Source organism: Eucyclogobius newberryi, unplaced genomic scaffold (genome assembly GCF_026437365.1).
Source record: "Eucyclogobius newberryi isolate DKJ021-1_F unplaced genomic scaffold, fEucNew1.0.hap1 SCAF_10, whole genome shotgun sequence".
Lineage (NCBI taxonomy): Eukaryota > Metazoa > Chordata > Actinopteri > Gobiiformes > Gobiidae > Eucyclogobius > Eucyclogobius newberryi.
This window is the reverse complement of record NW_027315724.1, coordinates 33761126-33783181: the sequence shown is the minus strand read 5'-3', so window position 1 is coordinate 33783181 and position 22056 is coordinate 33761126. Positions and strand designations below refer to the sequence as shown.

The window sequence follows — 22056 nt, the reverse complement described above, 5'->3', positions numbered from 1 at the left end:
TCTTACACTACTATAAATGTACACATGAAGATATAGGTCGTTTACTTAATTTAGAAGCCATAAGCTAAAAAGGTTTATTTTCAAATATTATTGTCAATATATTCAAATGTAAAATTTGTTTCTGTCCAATTCATTCTAAAACTGTGGGCCTTTACATGTCTTGATAGTACACTTTACATTTTCTTTTCTTTCCATTTCCTTTCTCATTACAAATATTATTTTTGACAATACATTTATCAGATTTAAGTCAGGATTAGATATATGTTTAGGAATCGGTTAATTGGCGTTAACATAGGGCTTGGTAACATGGAATGTTGGTGTTATTTTTGTCATTTTTTATTTTTCATGTTGGTATATGTTTCTTTTAGACAATATATTATTTCACATTAAATATAAAATTAAGGTTAGGATTAGGAACTATTCCTTTTGATAAGATTAGGGCTTTGGGACATGAAATGCTAGTGCCCTGGACAAATGCTGAAGTTTTAGTAAGTCCGGCGTTGTGGAACAAATCAGCCTCTTGACTAAGTAACTCATTTTAAACCCTTTTATTTTAAACTACATTACATTACATACTGGTTGCACATTGTTGTCACCACATTTTGTATTGATAAAATTGGTTTAAGTGAATGGGAGGCGCCCTGAAACTCGGCTCAACCTGTTTGACTGGCTCTGGTAGTGACTTGTGTCTTACTGCGTTGAAACCTTTACATCTTCAGTCACGTTTTCATTCATTTGCCACAGGCTTTGTCTTGGCCTTCTTTTGGCTTTTTTACAGAACAACCCCTTTTCAAACTCCAATGGCCTCAGCTTGGGCAGAAGAGGAGTATTTTACTTGCTCTGTGTGTTTGGAAACCCTGAGGGACCCCGCCACTCTCCCCTGTGGTCACTCTTACTGCTTGAGCTGTATCCAAAACCACTGGGACAAGAAGAGCGGCCAGGGACAATACAGCTGTCCACAATGCAGGCAAGTCTTCAGCCCACGACCGTCGCTGGCTAAAAGCACTCTTCTGGCGGAGGCGATGGACAAACTGAGAACCAACAGTCTCAGGCAAAAGGAGCCGTCTTCTGCCCCTCCGTCTTTGCCCGTTCACGCGGACGTCCTGGGGCCGCAGCCCGGGACAATCTACCCCCGGCTGCCCCTCGCCGCGACCCCCCGAATGTGCCCGCAGCACCAACAGCCTTTAGACCTGTTCTGCCACGAGGATCGAGAGTGCGTGTGCGCGTTGTGTCGCCAGTACGGGCACAGGGGGCATCGCGTAGTCCGGCCCGAGCAGGAGAGGACGCTCAGACAGGTGTGTGAAAGTCGATGGAATTCTAGATTAGACGTGTGTTTTGTATTGGTCAAAACTGTTTTATATTTTACAACATAAGTTTAGATGTGTGATGAGGGAGGACTAACTATTCTGACTAGTTCTGACTCGACAGGACGGCAGATTACAGACATATTTAACGGTTAACCGAACGAAACGAAGCGCAGAGGTGAACTGGCCTGTGATGACGACACGAGCAGTTTATGTCATGTGAGAAAAATGCGGTCGTACTCGACAGCCAGCGATGACGGCGCGACACAGGCGTTCTATTGTAGCTGAACATGTGCGAGTAAACGGCATGACAGACGTGGCTTCAGCGCCGTTGGTGATTCATGTCCGTCATCCTCAACCTCGTTTTATCGTAAAGGACCAGAACTAAACGTCAGATTTCTTTCAGAAGCCATATACAACCTCTAATATTAGTTAAATTAAAAAAGTGTTTTCATATACCGTATTTTTCGCACTATAAGGCGCACTTAAAAGACTTTAATTTTCTCAAAAAACTACATTGTGTATAATCCAGTGCGCCTTATATGTGGATTCATTCTGGTTGTGCTTACTGACCTCAAGCTGATTTTGTGTGGTACACGTTTTGTTTCTCTTAATGCGCCTTATAGTCCGGTGAGCCTTTAATATGAAAAATACACCATTTATTGACAGTGTGACTTATAATCCAGTGCGCCTTATAGTGCGGAAAATACGGTAATATGTATTTGCTGCGCTGATTGTTTGACTCTATATTTTTAAATTAAATTAAATTAAGAAAAAAAAAAAGGAAATTAGCAGTGGGCTATAAATGATAAATACTACACTTTATTTTGAAATACTGTGATTTCCCCCCCCCCCCCTCCTCTTGGGCTGATCTCTATCACATTCACTTTGAATTCCTGAACCTTTTATGTAGGGCTTAGTGAAACGCTAACAAAATAACATCTCTATGTTCTTGGAGCCGGATCACAATTTAGATTTGATCACGACTCGTGTAAAAGTGAGGCAACTGACGTCACGTGCATAATCTGAACGTTCACGCCGTGAGTGCAGTTCCGAGGCTGACCAGTAGGTTTGGCTGGGGAAATGTCTTTACTTGAGGACAGCGCTGCATTCAGGAGAACGTTTAGATATGACAATATGTTGATTTGACTAAAATACCACAGGAATTGGATCATCGCCATATCATATTTATTCTTTTGAGTTGTTAATATTTTTTGCTCCTTTGCCCTTTTCCACTGAAATGTTCCCAAATACAGTGTATGGAGTGCAGTTAAAGGTGCACTATGTAACTTTTCTGATGGGGTTCCACTATCGTCATGGTGATGTTGTTGCTTTGACTGGAATGTTCCACAATGCGGCAATAAACGTAACTACTTCACATTTATTCCATTACATTTGTTTTCATCGAGAAAGACAAAATCAAAAAAGAAGACAATCTAAATAGGCAAAGCAATAGCATCACCATGGAAACGCAGACATCACATAGTGCATCTTTAATATTGTAGACTTTAAAAAATATGTGTCATTGTCTCGATGCGGGCTCATCGACTTGAATGATGATTAAAGAAAAGTGTCTTTTTGATTTAACTAATTTGACGTTTGGTTTTCCAGGAAGAACTCGTCCAGATGCAGCTGGAAGTGCAACGTCGTGTTCAACGGACGGAACGAACCCTGAAGGAGATGCCTCATAACACCAAACAACACAAGGTACTGAATAATAATAAGATAAATAAAAATAAAAATAAAATAAATACAATAAATACAATAAATACAATAAATACACTAAATACAACAAATAAATAAAAAATAAATAAAATAAAATAAAACAAATAAAATAAATGTATGTTGTAGTTTAGACCACTGGTTATTAAACGCTTCACACGCTTAGAGTAGGACTAAACCAGGTCTAATCAAGGACCTATCCAGAACTAGGGCTGGTTGATATGACAGAACATTTAATTATATGATTTTTTTTTTCTCAATTTGAGATTTATTTTGTCTTATTAAAACAAATTAAACATGCTTTATATTAATTTCCTGAACAAAACAATACAATTTTAATCAGTTTGATTAAATGTACATCCCTATCACAGACTGAACTATACATAAAGACATTGTGTAGTGCTGATAGTGTTGATCATGTCGTCAAACATTAACTACTGATCCACAACTTTATTCAAGGCTTTTACTTTTTTGTTTGAGTTCTTTTTTTCCCCTCAATTTATTTTGTCTTTTTGCTCTCTCAACATACAAAGCTGTAATCTGAAAACGACAATATTGCCCAAACTGCACCTAAAGACAGTTTATTATTTATTTTACTCAACTTGCTTTTATAGATTTACAGTATTTGCAACATTGTAATTTCAAAGGATGTTGCTGAATGGCGCAGAAAGATTTAATGATAGCTCCAGTTGTAAGCACTGATTTATTTTTATAATTAAGTTTTAACACAAAAAAATGAGGCAAAGTAAAAATTCTAAGCACATCTTTTGTTTAATCTAGTTTACTCAAAATCTCCTCCACAAATTATTTTGCTATCTAACAAAATTAAGCACACACAAGACATTTTAAATACATTTCCGATTGTTTTACTCATAAAATATCTTAATTACATATCAAAACATTACATAGTGAAAACTTATTATACATTTTTTTTACATATATAATTTGTTCTCTCACCTTTTCTACTTTTTCCAATGCTATATTTCCGTCCCCAGGCCTTGGTCCAAGCCTTGCAGAGCGAGAACACGGATCTCTTCTCAGGCCTGATCATGGCGGTGACTGTGGCGGGGGACCAGCTCGGGAAGGACCTCGGCGCTCACGAGGAGTCTCTGTGCAGCCGAGTCGAGGGCCGGATCCAGAGTCTGGAGCAGGAAGTGGCCCGGCTGCACTGGAGGAGTGAGGAGCTGAGCAGACTGGCCGACATGCAGGACCACATCTGCTTTCTCAAGGTTTAACAATACACAATCATATCATAATAGTAATAATGCAATATGCTCACCCTTTTTCCTGACTCTGTAACTTGTGCTAAGAGCGAGGGCTGGATGATTTTGGATGAATATGTTTTTATAATTCTTATTTTTAGATTTGTTAGAGTTAGATTTGCACTATTTTTGCACAAAACAAAACACAGATTCAGTTGTCTGTGCACATACTATGTACTATTGACTTTATTTTAAACATACCACAATGTTTTTCCTTCACAAATGTCACGACGTCTCATTTTATCAACAATAGAACTTATAAAGGAGTATGTTGCTTACTCCTGGGAAATCAGTTTGGCAGTTTTCAAATGGGAGTTAATGGACCTGTTGCTACTATTAAGCTGCTGTCGAAGTTTACAATGAACACAAATGACACAACGTGAAATAATGGAAGTTATAGCGATGTGCCACTGAAAGTATTAGACATCTTTATTTAAACATGTTCAAGAGCATTTGAGAAAACAATACAAATACTGCATTAAAATCCCATTATTCTTTGGTCAGTGGATGATTGTCTAGTTTGTTTGTACAACCTCAATTATCCTGATTTCGTGATTCCTAAAAAGCAGCTGCAATAAGTTATGATGTACTCTTTATTGTTCATGTTTTGAGTTGAAGACTACTTTTGTACTTTCTGCTGTGTAGAACTTCTTCCTGATGGAGCCGCTGGGTCGGGCGGAGGCTGAGTCTGGTCTGGAACAGCAGGAGGCGGTGGTGAGCGCAGTTCGTTCAGCTCTGAGAGAACTACAAGTGTCCGTCGAACACCAGTGTAAAGCCGCCGTCGCAAAGATCCAGGCTTTAGGTACATATTTGAACTTTCACAATCTACCATACAATCTACCATACAATCTTTGAACTAGGAACGAGCAATGGGCCAGAACTGTGATTTTTGTTCCAATCCGATTCCAAATAATAGCTCCGTGCAAGTATCGCGATATCAATACGTTTTGTGTTAAAATGCATCGAAACTAAATAATGTTACCATGGCGTTTGTGGGCTCATTAACTTTGTTCCACGGCTGCTTGAACTGGTTCAAAAACGTACTTAAATATTTGTGCTGATATATGCTGTATGTGCAGAAAAAAACTTTGAATACATATCTATATTCTGGACATGTTCGCTCATCACTGTGAAGTAAATAAACAAACAGGACAGGCTATTATCAGGAGGCTCCGCCCAGTGGGCAGGCCTTACTCAGTGTAGGATACTAGATCCACAGATTGAGAATGACTCTTGGATGAGAGTTGAATCGTCTTGTTTTTCTAAAAAGCTTCTGTGACAATTGTATGTTGTTATATATGATGTTATATATGATGTTGTTATATATGATGATGTTATATATGATGATGTTATATATGATGATGTTATATATGATGTTGTTATATATGATGTTGTTATATATGATGTTGTTATATATGATGATGTTATATATGATGATGTTATATATGATGATGTTATATATGATGATGTTATATATGATGATGTTATATATGATGTTATATATGATGTTGTTATATATGATGTTGTTATATATGATGCTGTTATATATGATGATGTTATATATGATGATGTTATATATGATGATGTTATATATGATGTTATATATGATGTTGTTATATATGATGTTGTTATATATGATGCTGTTATATATGATGTTGTTATATATGACGTTGTTATATATGATGTTGTTATATATGATGATAGTAGAAAAAGCTTCAGTTGTAGTCATCTGGACTCAGTTTGAAAAAGTAGACGTTTCGACTCTCATCCAAGAGTCATTGTCAATAACAGAATTTAGGTCGAGAACTCCGATATTAATACTGTTCTGTGGTAAGACCCGCCCATTGGGAGGAGCCTTCCTGAAGTAGAAAGAGTTGTTGGTTTCAACAGAAACTCCCCCCTTGTATCTACCGAGCTAGCCTATTCAGAATCTTAATGGGCTGTTAAAACCTCTTTGTCTTAGTGAGACCCTGGCTCAACCACCCTGAGTACCTGATTAGCATTTGAAAGAGGTTTTAACAGCCCATTAAGATTCTGAATAGGCTAGCTCGGTAGATACAAGGGGGGAGTTTCTGTTGAAACCAACAACTCTTTCTACTTCAGGACGGCTCCTCCCAATGGGCGGGTCTTACCACAGAACAGTATTAATATCGGAGTTCTCGACCTAAATTCTGTTATTGACAATGACTCTTGGATGAGAGTCGAAACGTCTACTTTTTCAAACTGAGTCCAGATGACTACAACTGAAGCTTTTTCTACTATGGAACACGCCTGGACGAATGAGGGATTACACCGACATATATATGATGATGTTATATATGATGTTGTTATATATGATGATGTTATATATGATGTTGTTATATATGATGTTATATATGATGTTGTTATATATTATGTTGTTATATATGATGTTGTTATATATGATGATGTTATATATGATGTTGTTATATATTATGTTGTTATATGTGATGTTGTTATATATATGATGTTGTTATACATGATGATGTTATATATGATGTTATATATGATGATGTTATATATGATGTTGTTATATATGATGTTATATATGATGTTGTTATATATGATGTTGTTATATATATGATGATGTTATATATGATGTTATATATGATGTTGTTATATATGATGTTGTTATATATGATTTTGTTGTATATGATGATGTTATATATGATGTTGTTATATATGATGATGCTATATATGATGTTATATATGATGTTGTTATATATGATGTTGTTATATATGATGATGTTATATATGATGATGTTTTATATGATGTTGTTATATATGATGTTATATATGATGATGTTATATATGATGTTGTTATATATGATGTTTTTATATATGATGTTATATATGATGTTGTTATATATGATGTTGTTATATATGATGTTGTTATATATGATGATGTTATATATGATGTTGTTATATATGATGTTGTTATACATGATGATGTTATATATGTTATATATGATGATGTTATATATGATGTTGTTATATATGATGTTATATATGATGTTGTTATATATGATGTTGTTATATATGATGATGTTATATATGATGATGTTATATATGATGTTATATATGATGTTGTTATATATGATGTTGTTATATATGATGTTGTTATATATGATGATGTTATATATGATGATGTTTTATATGATGTTGTTATATATGGTTATATATGATGATGTTATATATGATGTTGTTATATATGATGATGTTATATATGATGTTGTTATATATGATGTTGTTATATATGATGTTGTTATATATGATATTGTTATATATGATGTTATATATGATGTTGTTATATATGATGTTGTTATACATGATGATGTTATATATGATGTTGTTATATATGATGATGTTATATATGATGTTGTTATATATGATGATGTTGTATATGATGTTGTTGTATATGATGTTGTTATACGTGATGTTGTTATATATGATTTTGTTATATATGATGTTGTTATATATGATGATGTTATATATGATGTTGTTATATATGATGTTGTTATATATGATGTTGTTATATATGATGTTGTTATATATGATGTTGTTATATATATGATGTTGTTATATATATGATGTTGTTACACATGATGTTATATATGATGATGTTATATATGATGTTGTTATATATTATGATGTTATATATGATGTTGTTATATATTATGATGTTATATATGATGTTGTTATATATGATGATGTTATATATGATGTTGTTATATATGATGTTGTTATATATGATGATGTTATATATGATGTTGTTATATATGATGATGTTATATATGATGTTGTTATATATGATGTTGTTATATATGATGTTGTTATACATGATGATGTTATATATGATGTTATATATGATGATGTTATATATGATGTTGTTATATATGATGTTATATATGATGTTATATATGATGTTGTTATATATGATGTTGTTATATATGATGATGTTATATATGATGATGTTATATATGATGTTATATATGATGTTGTTATATACGATGTTGTTATATATGATGTTGTTATATATGATGATGTTATATATGATGTTGTTATATATGATGTTGTTATACATGATGATGTTATATATGATGTTGTTATATATGATGTTATATATGATGTTTTTATATATGATGTTGTTATATATGATGTTGTTATATATGATGATGTTATATATGATGTTATACATGATGATGTTATATATGATGTTATATATGATGATGTTATATATGATGTTATATATGATGTTGTTATATATGATGTTATATATATGATGTTATATATGATGTTATATATGATGTTGTTATATATGACGTTGTTATATATGATTTTGTTATATATGATGATGTTATATATGATGATGTTATATATGATGATGTTAAATATGATGTTGTTATATATGATGATGCTATATATGATGTAATATATGATGTTGTTATATATGATGTTGTTATATATGATGATGTTATATATGATGATGTTGTTATACATGATGATGTTATATATGATGTTATATATGATGATGTTATATATGATGTTGTTATATATGATGTTATATATGATGTTATATATGATGTTGTTATATATGATGTTGTTATATATGATGATGTTATATATGATGATGTTATATATGATGTTATATATGATGTTGTTATATACGATGTTGTTATATATGATGTTGTTATATATGATGATGTTATATATGATGTTGTTATATATGATGTTGTTATACATGATGATGTTATATATGATGTTGTTATATATGATGTTATATATGATGTTTTTATATATGATGTTGTTATATATGATGTTGTTATATATGATGATGTTATATATGATGTTATACATGATGATGTTATATATGATGTTATATATGATGATGTTATATATGATGTTATATATGATGTTGTTATATATGATGTTATATATATGATGTTATATATGATGTTATATATGATGTTGTTATATATGACGTTGTTATATATGATTTTGTTATATATGATGATGTTATATATGATGATGTTATATATGATGATGTTAAATATGATGTTGTTATATATGATGATGCTATATATGATGTAATATATGATGTTGTTATATATGATGTTGTTATATATGATGATGTTATATATGATGATGTTTTATATGATGTTGTTATATATGATGTTATATATGACGATGTTATATATGATGTTGTTATATATGATGATGTTATATATGATGTTGTTATATATGATGTTGTTATATATGATGATGCTATATATATGATGTTGTTATATATGATATTGTTATATATGATGTTATATATGATGTTGTTATATATGATGTTGTTATACATGATGATGTTATATATGGTGTTGTTATATATGATGATGTTATATATGATGTTGTTATATATATGATGATGTTGTATATGATTTTGTTGTAGATGATGTTGTTATACGTGATGTTGTTATATATGATGTTATATATGATGTTGTTATATATGATGATGTTATATATGATGTTGTTATATATGATATTGTTATATATGATGTTGTTATATATGATGATGTTATATATGATGTTGTTATATATGATGTTGTTATATATGATGTTGTTATATATGATTTTGTTATATATGATGTTGTTATATATGATGATGTTATATATGATGTTGTTATATATGATGATGTTATATATGATGTTGTTATATATGATGTTGTTATATATGATGATGTTATATATGATGTTATATATGATGTTGTTATATATTATGATTTTATATATGATGTTGTTATATATGATGATGTTATATATGATGTTGTTATATATGATGTTGTTATATATATGATGTTGTTATATATATGATGATGTTATATATATGATGTTGTTATATATGATGTTGTTATATATGATGTTGTTATATATGATGATGTTATATATGATGTTGTTATATATGATGATGTTATATATGATGTTGTTATATATGATGTTATATATGATGTTGTTATATATGATGTTGTTATATATATGATGATGTTATATATGATGTTATATATGATGTTGTTATATATGATTTTGTTATATATGATTTTGTTATATATGATGATGTTATATATGATGATGTTATATATGATGTTATATATGATGATGCTATATATGATGTTATATATGATGTTGTTATATATGATGTTGTTATATATGATGATGTTATATATGATGATGTTTTATATGATGTTGTTATATATGATGTTATATATGATGATGTTATATATGATGTTGTTATATATGATGATGCTATATATATGATGTTGTTATATATGATGTTATATATGATGTTGTTATATATGATGTTGTTATACATGATGTTGTTATACATGATGATGTTATATATGATGTTGTTATATATGATGATGTTATATATGATGTTGTTATATATGATGATGTTGCATATGATGTTGTTGTATATGATGTTGTTATATGTGATGTTGTTATATATATGATGTTGTTATATATGATGTTGTTATATATGATGATGTTATATATGATGATGTTATATATGATGTTATATATGATGTTGTTATATATGATGTTGTTATATATGATGATGTTATATATGATGTTGTTATATATGATGTTATATATGATGTTGTTATATATGATGTTATATATGATATTGTTATATATGATGTTGTTATATATGATGATGTTATATATGATGTTGTTATATATGATGATGTTATATATGATGTTGTTATATATGATGATGTTATATATGATGTTGTTATATATGATGATGTTGTATATGATGTTGTTGTATATGATGTTGTTATACGTGATGTTGTTATATATATGATGTTGTTATATATGATGATGTTATATATGATGATGTTATATATGATGTTATATATGATGTTGTTATATATGATGATGTTATATATGATGTTGTTATATATGATGTTATATATGATGTTGTTATATATGATGTTATATATGATATTGTTATATATGATGTTGTTATATATGATGATGTTATATATGATGTTGTTATATATGATGATGTTATATATGATGTTGTTATATATGATGTTGTTATATATGATGTTGTTATATATATGATGTTGTTATATATATGATGTTGTTATATATATGATGTTGTTACACATGATGTTGTTATATATGATGATGTTATACATGATGTTGTTATATATTATGATGTTATATATGATGTTGTTATATATGATGATGTTATATATGATGTTGTTATATATATGATGTTGTTATATATATGATGATGTTATATATATGATGTTGTTATATATGATGTTGTTATATATGATGTTGTTATATATGATGTTGTTATATATGATGATGTTATATATGATGTTGTTATATATATGATGATGTTATATATGATGTTGTTATATATGATGTTGTTATATATGATTTTGTTATATATGATGATGTTATATATGATGATGTTATATATGATGATGTTATATATGATGATGTTATATATGATGATGTTATATATGATGATGCTATATATGATGTTATATATGATGTTGTTATATATGATGTTATATATGATGATGTTATATATGATGATGTTTTATATGATGTTGTTATATATGATGTTATATATGATGATGTTATATATGATGTTGTTATATATGATGATGTTATATATGATGTTGTTATATATGATGATGCTATATATATGATGTTGTTATATATGATATTGTTATATATGATGTTATATATGATGTTGTTATATATGATGTTGTTATACATGATGATGTTATATATGATGTTGTTATATATGATGATGTTATATATGATGTTGTTATATATGATGATGTTGTATATGATGTTGTTGTATATGATGTTGTTATACGTGATGTTGTTATATATATGATGTTGTTATATATGATGTTGTTATATATGATGATGTTATATATGATGATGTTATATATGATGTTGTTATATATGATGTTGTTATATATGATGATGTTATATATGATGTTGTTATATATGATGTTGTTATATATGATGTTATATATGATGTTGTTATATATGATGTTGTTATATATGATGTTGTTATATATGATGATGTTATATATGATGTTGTTATATATATGATGATGTTATATATGATGTTGTTATATATGATGTTGTTATATATGATTTTGTTATATATGATGATGTTATATATGATGATGTTATATATGATGATGTTATATATGATGATGTTATATATGATGATGTTATATATGATGATGCTATATATGATGTTATATATGATGTTGTTATATATGATGTTATATATGATGATGTTATATATGATGATGTTTTATATGATGTTGTTATATATGATGTTATATATGATGATGTTATATATGATGTTGTTATATATGATGATGTTATATATGATGTTGTTATATATGATGATGCTATATATATGATGTTGTTATATATGATATTGTTATATATGATGTTATATATGATGTTGTTATATATGATGTTGTTATACATGATGATGTTATATATGATGTTGTTATATATGATGATGTTATATATGATGTTGTTATATATGATGATGTTGTATATGATGTTGTTGTATATGATGTTGTTATACGTGATGTTGTTATATATATGATGTTGTTATATATGATGTTGTTATATATGATGATGTTATATATGATGATGTTATATATGATGTTGTTATATATGATGTTGTTATATATGATGATGTTATATATGATGTTGTTATATATGATGTTGTTATATATGATGTTATATATGATGTTGTTATATATGATGTTATATATGATGTTGTTATATATGATGATGTTATATATGATGTTGTTATATATGATGTTATACATGATGATGTTATATATGATGTTGTTATATATGATGATGTTATATGTGATGTTGTTATATATGATGATGTTGTATATGATGTTGTTGTATATGATGTTGTTATACGTGATGTTGTTATATATATGATGTTGTTATATATGATGTTGTTATATATGATGATGTTATATATGATGTTGTTATATATGATATTGTTATATATGATGTTGTTATATATGATGATGTTATATATGATGTTGTTATATATGATGTTGTTATATATGATTTTGTTATATATGATGTTGTTATATATGATGATGTTATATATGATGTTGTTATATATGATGTTGTTATATATGATGTTGTTATATATATGATGTTGTTATATATATGATGTTGTTATATATATGATGTTGTTATATATATGATGTTGTTACACATGATGTTGTTATATATGATGATGTTATATATGATGTTGTTATATATTATGATGTTATATATGATGTTGTTATATATGATGATGTTATATATGATGTTGTTATATATGATGTTGTTATATATGATGTTATATATATGAAATTGTTATATATATGATGATGTTATATATATGATGTTGTTATATATGATGTTGTTATATATGATGTTGTTATATATGATGTTGTTATATATGATGTTATATATGATGTTGTTATATATGATGCTGTTATATATGATGTTGTTATATATGATGATGTTATATATGATGTTATATATGATGATGTTATATATGATGTTGTTATATTAAATTGGCCGTTGACATTTTGATGCAGTCAACCATGAAGCTCCAACTTCAGAAACGTCAGAACCCGATGAGGAACAGGCAACAAGTCACAATGACACGACTTCTCGAACCACGATAAAGATCCCAGGTCAAACATCTCTAACATGTGTTTTATTATTGTTGAATTCCATTTCTAACTAAATCTTCTTGTCTTCCAGTTTATGAAGCAGTCCTTCCAGGCAAGTTACTGTTAAGCGTACAAATCTTACTGCACATCGGGGCAGCTAAACTTTATTTTCAAGTTTTAAGAGGGAAAACTTATGCACAAAACAATATTAAACATAAATCAACAATCAATTAACCAACCAGAAAAAAAAACACCACAAATATAAAAGGAAACTTAAAATAAACTACAACTATAATAGCAACAACAACAATCTCAACAATTACAATATTCTTCTTCTTCTTCATATTGATATATTATTCAGTATACTAGTGGAGGAGGGTTAAAAAATGTTTTATTCTATATAAATTTCTATCTATTTAAGATTCAAATTTTTTAACAAAAATAGGAGACCACATGAAAACATATTCATGTGCAATTACTGTCGTGATCACATGCAATGGTATTTATTTATTTATTTAATTATTTATGTATTTATTTATTTAGTTAGTTAGTTAGTTATTTTTATCTTTATTTTTTTCCCCTCCATCCCTTGTTGGGTTTTGTCTATGGGAGTTTTTGTTTATAGGAGATTTATAGGAGTGTTTTTTCAGACTTCCTATAATTGATCTGTTCTTTTCTTCTGTATCTACCTGTGTATCTTTCCGCGTTGCAACAATGAAATTTCCCCATGTGGGACAATAAAGGAATATCTTATCTTATCTTATCTTAAAGCTAAACTCTGTCATGTCCCGCCGTGTTCTACAGCTCTCGTGGCGCCTGTGCTTCCTCAAGGTAAAGTTAAAACAAATCTTCTTGTTCTTTATCCATGGAAACAAGAAAAAGTCTCTATATTTGTTTTGCGTTTGATGTTTTTTGCAGTTGAAGCTTCGGCGCCTCCTCCTCCTCTGCCTCCTCCGCGACCGCCAGGTAAAACATCACCTCCTCACGTCCGACACATGTTCTATAGCCTCTTTACGGTCTCCACATCCTTTACCATATGTAACTGGACCCATATGGATTATTTTGAGCCAATACCGATATCCGATATATATACAGTACACTGGTATGTCTTTTTTTCCATAACATACAAAATACATACAGAAAGAATGAATGAAATGGAGCAGAAAGAAGAGAAATCTTATGACCTCTGCCCCTTGATGCTGATATTTAAAACACATGACAATAAACATTTGCTATAAAGTAACCAGACAAAAGCACTTTGCAAATAGATCTCCAGTTCTTTCTCTCAACAACCTCATTTTATTGTTCATTCTTACTTATTATTTTATGTTTCATGTCAGTTATTGTTCTTGATTCTTTGATTTCGTAGTCGAGATTACTCCATAAATTCACTCCTTTCACAGAAAAAAGTCATTCCATTTCTGTGGTTGTGAGTCGTGGCTTTTGGAAAATGTCTGTAGTTAAAGATTGTAGTCGAAAAACATAATCCTTGAATGTTTTCAAGTACTTTACTGTGGGAATACTTACGTCAGCGATACAGCAATATCATTAATTTATTGTACTTTAGGTCCATTTTGTATTATATCGGTCACAAATGAACGTTTTTGGTTTTTTTTTGTGTCTTTTTTTTGCTGTACGATTGCGTGAACATACGGCTGCGTTTCCTATTCTCACCGTTACTCGCGGCACGTCTAACCCTCTCCTTGTTGGTGCAGTTGCGGCTGTAGTTGCCCTGGGACCAGTGAACTATGAACCAAAGACCAGAGATGAAATGCTCAAATGTGAGTTCATATCTGTTTTTATTGCCAGTAAATATCAGTTTTATTTTTTAGCGCAGATTAGTCTTGAATAAGTCATGGTTCAGTTATTCTGCTTTACATTGACCCTTAGACTTAAGTAGCCTTTCATTTTGTCTTGGTTTGAACTTAAAAATACCTGAAAAATACCTGGTTGAGTTCTATTTCATACCTGCTTTTGTCCTTCTTTTTACCAGTTATTTATGTGTTTATTTCGCATTTTCTCTTGTCATTTGTTCTGTTTTTTCCTTCACGTTGAGTCCTTGGAAAACGTTATCTTGTTTTAGTTCAATAAAGCTAATTACCTCTCCTTTCCGCTCTCCTTTGCTCTTTCTCAGACCGCTTAGTTCCCACGATGGACCCCGACACCGCGTATCGCCACGTCCAGCTCTCGGACGGCGGTCGGAAAGCCACGCTCAAAACGGAAAACTTGAATTACCCCGAACGTCCCGAGCGCTTCCAGTTCTGGAGGCAGGTTCTGTGCCAAGAGGCCCTGGGAGGCAGCCCGTACTACTGGGAGGTGGAGTGGACAGGAACCAAAGTAAGCTCAAGAATCACTATTAGTATTTAAACGGTGCTGGTCCTCCTCCCTGATCACTTACAGACTCATTATGTAGAATAACCGTTTAATTACCGGCATGACCCAACCTGATGTGAACAATGAAAAACGTCTCTTTAATAGCACATACTCGGATTAATGTAGTGTTTTGAGGTACTTCTTATTGGATAAACGGCAAACGAAAACCTAAACGCGTCCAATATTATTGTAACTAAGAATACATCGACATTACAATCGTTATGAGTAAAAGCTGCGTATGATTTTGAACATATTTACCTTGCATTTAGATACGCGGTTCGGCCACAGTTATTTTATTACTTGGTTTACGGCTCCGCCGCACTTAGATTATTGATTTCTACAATATAAATCAAATAAATTGTGAAAGCAAATTTTCCTGCTGGAGTCAGTGACGGACCCTGCGCGCGGCCCCGGGAGAGCATGAGAAGACACGCGCGCCCATTTCGCTGTCTGCTAGGCACCGTGCCAACGCTTTTATATCGCAGATACACATTTTAAACCTGTTTACCACATTTTCTCCAGCGCGTTTTGCCGTGACTAAGAGTGCACACTTAGAAGTGTCAATTCTACCAATGCAAAACACGCTATATCTACTGCCGTGGTCCGTTTTGTGTAAACCCGGAAGAAAAAAATCGATTGAAATTGAAATTACATTTATATTTATATTTCGCCCGCCTGTTCAATATACATTTCATTTAAAAATCCGTAAACCAAGTAATAAAATAACTGCGGCCTTATTTCAAATGCAAAAACTGTTCCTCCAAGTCTTGCTCAAAGGCTGCAGTTCCAGTCTGCACGAGGATCGTGCCAGTCGTTGGATCAGACGGCGACACGATTTTCTATTCTTATGTTCATGTGGAAGAACGTGGGGAAATGGACGCTTGTCATGGCTGAGAGTGTTCGCGAAACTGCAGCTCTTTCTGGATTTTATCATTTAATCTCCAGGTCGGGGTCTGTCAAAAGTGGTCCGAGCAGTGTATGACTTGAGCTTAGTGATGTGTTGGTATATATTGCCATGCCGGATCATCTCGGTGTAAACGGCTGATTACTTGTCCTCAGGTGACGGTCGCCGTGGCGTATAAGGAGATGGATCGTGAGAGCGCCGACGACAGCAGCCGACTGGGCCACAACCCTCAGTCCTGGAGCCTGTACTGGTCCGGGAAGGGCTTCTCATTTTGGCACAACAACGAAGAGAAGCTGCTGGGTTCTCCCAAAGCCAAACGGATCGGGATTTACCTGGACCAGCACGCCGGGGTCCTGGCCTTTTACCGCGTCAGCAAGAACCAGGCGGAGCTGATCCACCGTCATGAGGCGGTCTTCAGTGGGCCGCTGCACCCGGGGTTTAGGTTCTGGGCGGGGGGCGGGTCTGTGATCACCATCTGTGACCTGGACTGAGGAGCAACTGAACGAGTCATGTGTTTATGTCATTATAATGTGTTAATCAAATGCAATTACTGAATGGATAAATGAATGTGTTGCTGTTTGGCGGCTTTTTGTGCTTAAATAAAGATTAGAGATGACCTTACGACGAAGAGAGTGTTCTACATATATGCAAATACACACATACACACACACACACACACACACACGCACACACACATATACTTTTCACACTTACACTTAAAGGTGGTATGGACGATTTTTTTCAGCAAATTTTTATCATATTTCCATATTTCCTACCTGCAGCCGCGTCAGGCTCGTCCCCACGTTTCCGCTGTATGTTGCTCTGTATTTATTTAACACAAACATGACTCTTCGATAGGCCAGTTTTTAAGTATTAAACACCAAATAGCCAATAAATATCTCAAAATAGACAAAATACCAGCTCACTTTTTGAATTCTTGCACATTTCAACAGTATTAGTAGCGTTAGCACGTTGGCGCTGATGCCTCGATTCTACCCTCAGTGATTTTCTATATTCTATAATATTATGTTTTCCGTACATATCCGTAGTATTTCTCTCTTCTTTCAGCCGCGGTGATCTTGTGTGTCCTGGGACTGACGCTGGCCCAAGAGGATCTTCTTCAAAAATTTAAGAACAGATTTTGGTGGAACAAAGACCTTTACCCGACACAGGGTCCGGAAACTCGAAGGAGGTCGACACAACGGACGGTGAACATTTCCCATCTGAATGCGTTGCCGTGCGTTAGCGAACACGCCTTATTGAGGTCTGCGTTGTGCTTGTTCATTGTGTCAGACGGACCAGGCGGCGTGCGGATGCTGCCTCATGCACCAGCAGATCGACAGGATGAAGAGGAACTTTAACCAGAGCCTCGCCGAACTCCAGAGCCAACTCAACAAAGCCGTGGACACGCTCAGCCTGTTCAGATGTGAGTCCGAACGTCTGCTTTTAAGACTTAAACGGCTTAATACTAAACGCCGGTCCATTGATATCCTGTTCAGAACTGTTTTTACTGTAGACATTTTGAACTCTCTGTCTGAAGAAAGTACAGATCAGTGGGAAGAGATGCGCGGTAGGTGAAGCTGAGATTTTCTGAGCCTCAAATGCAGGACACGTTTTACATCATACGTCCCCTTTAAAATGATTGAAAGAATAGAGCAGAAAGCCTTTATTATCATTAGAAATTAGCATATGCTGTGAAATAGTCCGATGTGATTTTTTTTGTCCCAGAAGAAGAGGGAGGACATTTTTCAACAGTTGAGCAATGGAAAAGTTGATGTTGTTGAAGAGGAAAAGCTTAGAAAATGAAGCTGAAATCTGTTAACAGAGAGGACAGAGTACATATATTTCACTTAAGCGAGATTTGTTGAGTATCGTGACAACAACTGGAAAAATACTGTGCCAGGTGAACAGGTGCTTGATTTGGTTTGATATTTTGCTTAATTCTTTCTTGACATTTTCCAGTAATTCACCAATAATGCAGCAATCATAGCATCAGAAACAAGATAAAACATTAAAAAGGACTCTCATCTTAAGCATAAGCATAAATGTATAAGGTCTAACAATATAATACATGGAAAGCAACTAGGAAAATAACAGTAGAAGAGCACAATATAAAGACAATTCATGTTTTCTGGTCTTGCGCTTCAAGCTAAAGCTGCTAAAAATAGTCTTTAACTTTCATAACCAAAAACACAAAGGCGAAAAGGGAAAATGATTGCTTCGGAGGGTCCAAGAAGACTGGCGATGATTCTATAGTGAAAAACAGATGATAGGGTTTAACGTTCCTGCCTCGTAGCAACAAAGTCCCCTGTTCAATTCCTCAGACGACATGGGACCTCCCATTGCGACGTTTGCTTGTTCTCCACGTGTCTGTGTTGGTCTTCTCAGCGGGATCAAGCTCCATTTATTGAAAACTTGCACAATAGACAAACGCCTCCAATTAACTTAACCTGATTATTACATTTTGAGACATTCAGGTAGAACATATGTCCAGAAAAGGAATGAAATTAGAACAGCTGGACTCTCTTTATTCAACAGCCGACGTTTCGCTTCCTGTCCAGCTCTCTCACGCCCGGGACAGAGCCGTGCAGAGGATGCTCCGGGTCTTAGTTGGCGACGTCGCCCACGGTTACATCACGTGTAAATAACTGTCACCAACCGAAGCCCTGAGAAAACTACCTGGTTGTGTAGTGAAACATCAGCTGTTGAATTAAATACATTCAGTTTAGGGGCGGATGATAAATCTGTATTGGCCAATATTGATTTGATATTCTTTTTTATTCTTCTTTTTGACAGAAAAATGGAAATGGAAGAGCAAAAAATATGGCCGTATGTTTACACAACAATACAACAAACGGTTTTATATTCCAGAAAACTATATTCTGCAATTATTTGTTATTGTAAATGATAAGTGAAACTTAACTTAACTTCAACTTAAATTCGATTTGTGTGCCTTGCTACATATATAAACCGAATCACCAAAGCAAGTTCTCATGTTTGCAAATTCTGTTCATTGACCATGGCAATAAACCTTTTCTAATTCTGATTCTGAATTTAAAATCGAAATATCTTCAACAGACAAATGGCTCAAAAAAAACAAACCGATCCATATCCGCCCATCCCTAGTTCAGCTGATCTAGTTTAGTTCCTGTTTGAACTGCTCATCATCTGGAGAAAGGTCGCTATTTGTTGCTCAATAACGTGTCAAAAAGTACACGTTTCCCCGCTGAGACAACACCGTGTACCATCAGTCACGCTGGGTGGATAAAAAACACATTTGAACATGCTTTTCCTCTCTCCACAGCCACTCGCAGCGCCTTCTCCGTCTCCCTTTTCACCAGCGACACACAGAAATGCTACGGCCCTTTCAGAGACGACACCCCCATTATCTACGAACACATCTTCCTCAACATGGGCGACCATTACGACGCCAACACCGGGGTCTTCACCGTTCCTCGCACTGGCGTCTACAGCTTGGCCCTCACCATCTACAGCGATGCCGGGGGCCCTGGGAACACTCTGGCCGCATGTGGGTCTCTGCGGGTCAATGGGCGTCTGCTCACGGGCCCCAGAGAGTTTAACATGCAAGACCAAGAGGACAGCGCCTCCAACTCCTTAGTGGTGAAGCTGAAGACGGGGGACAAAGTGTCGGTCAATCTTCCCATCGGGTGCTTCCTCTGCGATAACAGCAACCACTACAACACCTTCAGCGGGTTCCTGCTCTACATCACTGACTAATATTAGCATAAGCATTAGCTGTAGGTCTGTCAGAATATGCCATAGACTCACTGTATGTGTAAAAGGCAAAGATATTTATAGATAAGTATATTTTCTGACTCTACGATCGCAACCTGAATGAATTGCGTTTCAATCGAAATATTAAATTGATCAATGGATGTCTTGATGTCTGGTCCATTTTTGTGTGTGAATATTAGATTCGATAGACAAAACACTGACTTTTGAGAGTTTCATTGTTCTACGTTAATTCCAAATCGATACATATTTGGCACATTTTTATAAACACACTCAAGTTTATAAAGTAGAAAACGGTTAAACGAAATAAAAACTGGAAAATATGAATATTAGAAACAATAAATCCCCATTAAAACTATAAAATAAGACAATAAAATGAAATGTGTGTATTACATTACACCGCTAACAGCTAAAGGACGTTAAAAGCAAGTTTACATAAAGTGAACGGTTATTAAGTCGGGAGTTGTTGGCTTTATTTTAAAAGTAAAGACTTCAAAATGTACCTATAATTTCCAGCTTTTGTGAAATAATCTGTCCATTGCATACCTTGTGAATTGAGAATAAAATGTGCAAAAAACTGTTTGAATTGTGAACTACACAGCTTCTTTTACAGTATAACTCAAATTCTATGGCGACGTTATGGTTTTGTGTGGAATAACACAGTAAAGTCACATAGTTCACCTTCGAACTTTGACTTTATTTTCTACCACTGAAAGCAGATGTCAGTGGTGCTAAAAGGATGGTAAATCTGGGGTAATTTGACTTTGGGGATTAACTATCACTGCATCCATCGCTCCAAAAAATGCACAATAACCTGCACCGATTCAAGTGAGAGGTGTCGTGTATTAGTTGTGTGCTACTGTAAGTGTGACGGTTTCCCCCATGGACGGGTGGCCTAAATGCCCAGTGACAAAGCCCCGAATGTGGGAGCGAGCACAACTTCAGTGGCCCCTCGTGTATCTCCAATAACGCAGTCGACC

The 22056-nt window shown here is 33.0% G+C and overlaps 2 protein-coding genes across 2 annotated transcripts; both read left to right on the top strand.

Annotated features, from left to right (window-relative positions):
• Positions 1 to 762: 762 nt before the first annotated feature.
• Positions 763 to 17959, top strand: ftr86 (finTRIM family, member 86). The gene is made up of 11 exons (XM_072457046.1): positions 763 to 1295; positions 2916 to 3011; positions 4022 to 4255; positions 4934 to 5090; positions 13969 to 14067; positions 14138 to 14158; positions 14749 to 14877; positions 14965 to 15012; positions 15762 to 15827; positions 16181 to 16383; positions 17479 to 17959. The coding sequence occupies exons 1-11, from the start codon at positions 801 to 803 to the stop codon at positions 17812 to 17814; spliced, it is 1884 nt and encodes a 627-aa protein (XP_072313147.1). The 5' UTR covers positions 763 to 800; the 3' UTR covers positions 17815 to 17959.
• LOC140370084 (uncharacterized) lies at positions 17936 to 21104 on the top strand. The gene is made up of 4 exons (XM_072457034.1): positions 17936 to 17957; positions 18392 to 18531; positions 18617 to 18749; positions 20502 to 21104. Exons 1-4 carry the CDS (start codon positions 17936 to 17938, stop codon positions 21059 to 21061), a joined length of 855 nt encoding a protein of 284 aa, XP_072313135.1. The 3' UTR covers positions 21062 to 21104.
• The last annotated feature ends 952 nt before the right edge of the window (positions 21105 to 22056 follow it).

Coding starts and splice junctions, on each gene's coding strand:
- ftr86 (XM_072457046.1), top strand. CDS start 801: ATGGCCTCAGCTTGGGCAGAAGAGGAGTATTTTACTTGCTCTGTGTGT. Junction 3,012..4,021: donor ATAACACCAAACAACACAAG/GTACTGAATAAT, acceptor TTCCGTCCCCAG/GCCTTGGTCCAAGCCTTGCA. Junction 15,828..16,180: donor CAGAGATGAAATGCTCAAAT/GTGAGTTCATAT, acceptor GCTCTTTCTCAG/ACCGCTTAGTTCCCACGATG.
- LOC140370084 (XM_072457034.1), top strand. CDS start 17,936: ATGACCTTACGACGAAGAGAGT. Junction 18,532..18,616: donor GGAGGTCGACACAACGGACG/GTGAACATTTCC, acceptor TCATTGTGTCAG/ACGGACCAGGCGGCGTGCGG. Junction 18,750..20,501: donor CACGCTCAGCCTGTTCAGAT/GTGAGTCCGAAC, acceptor ATCTGGAGAAAG/GTCGCTATTTGTTGCTCAAT.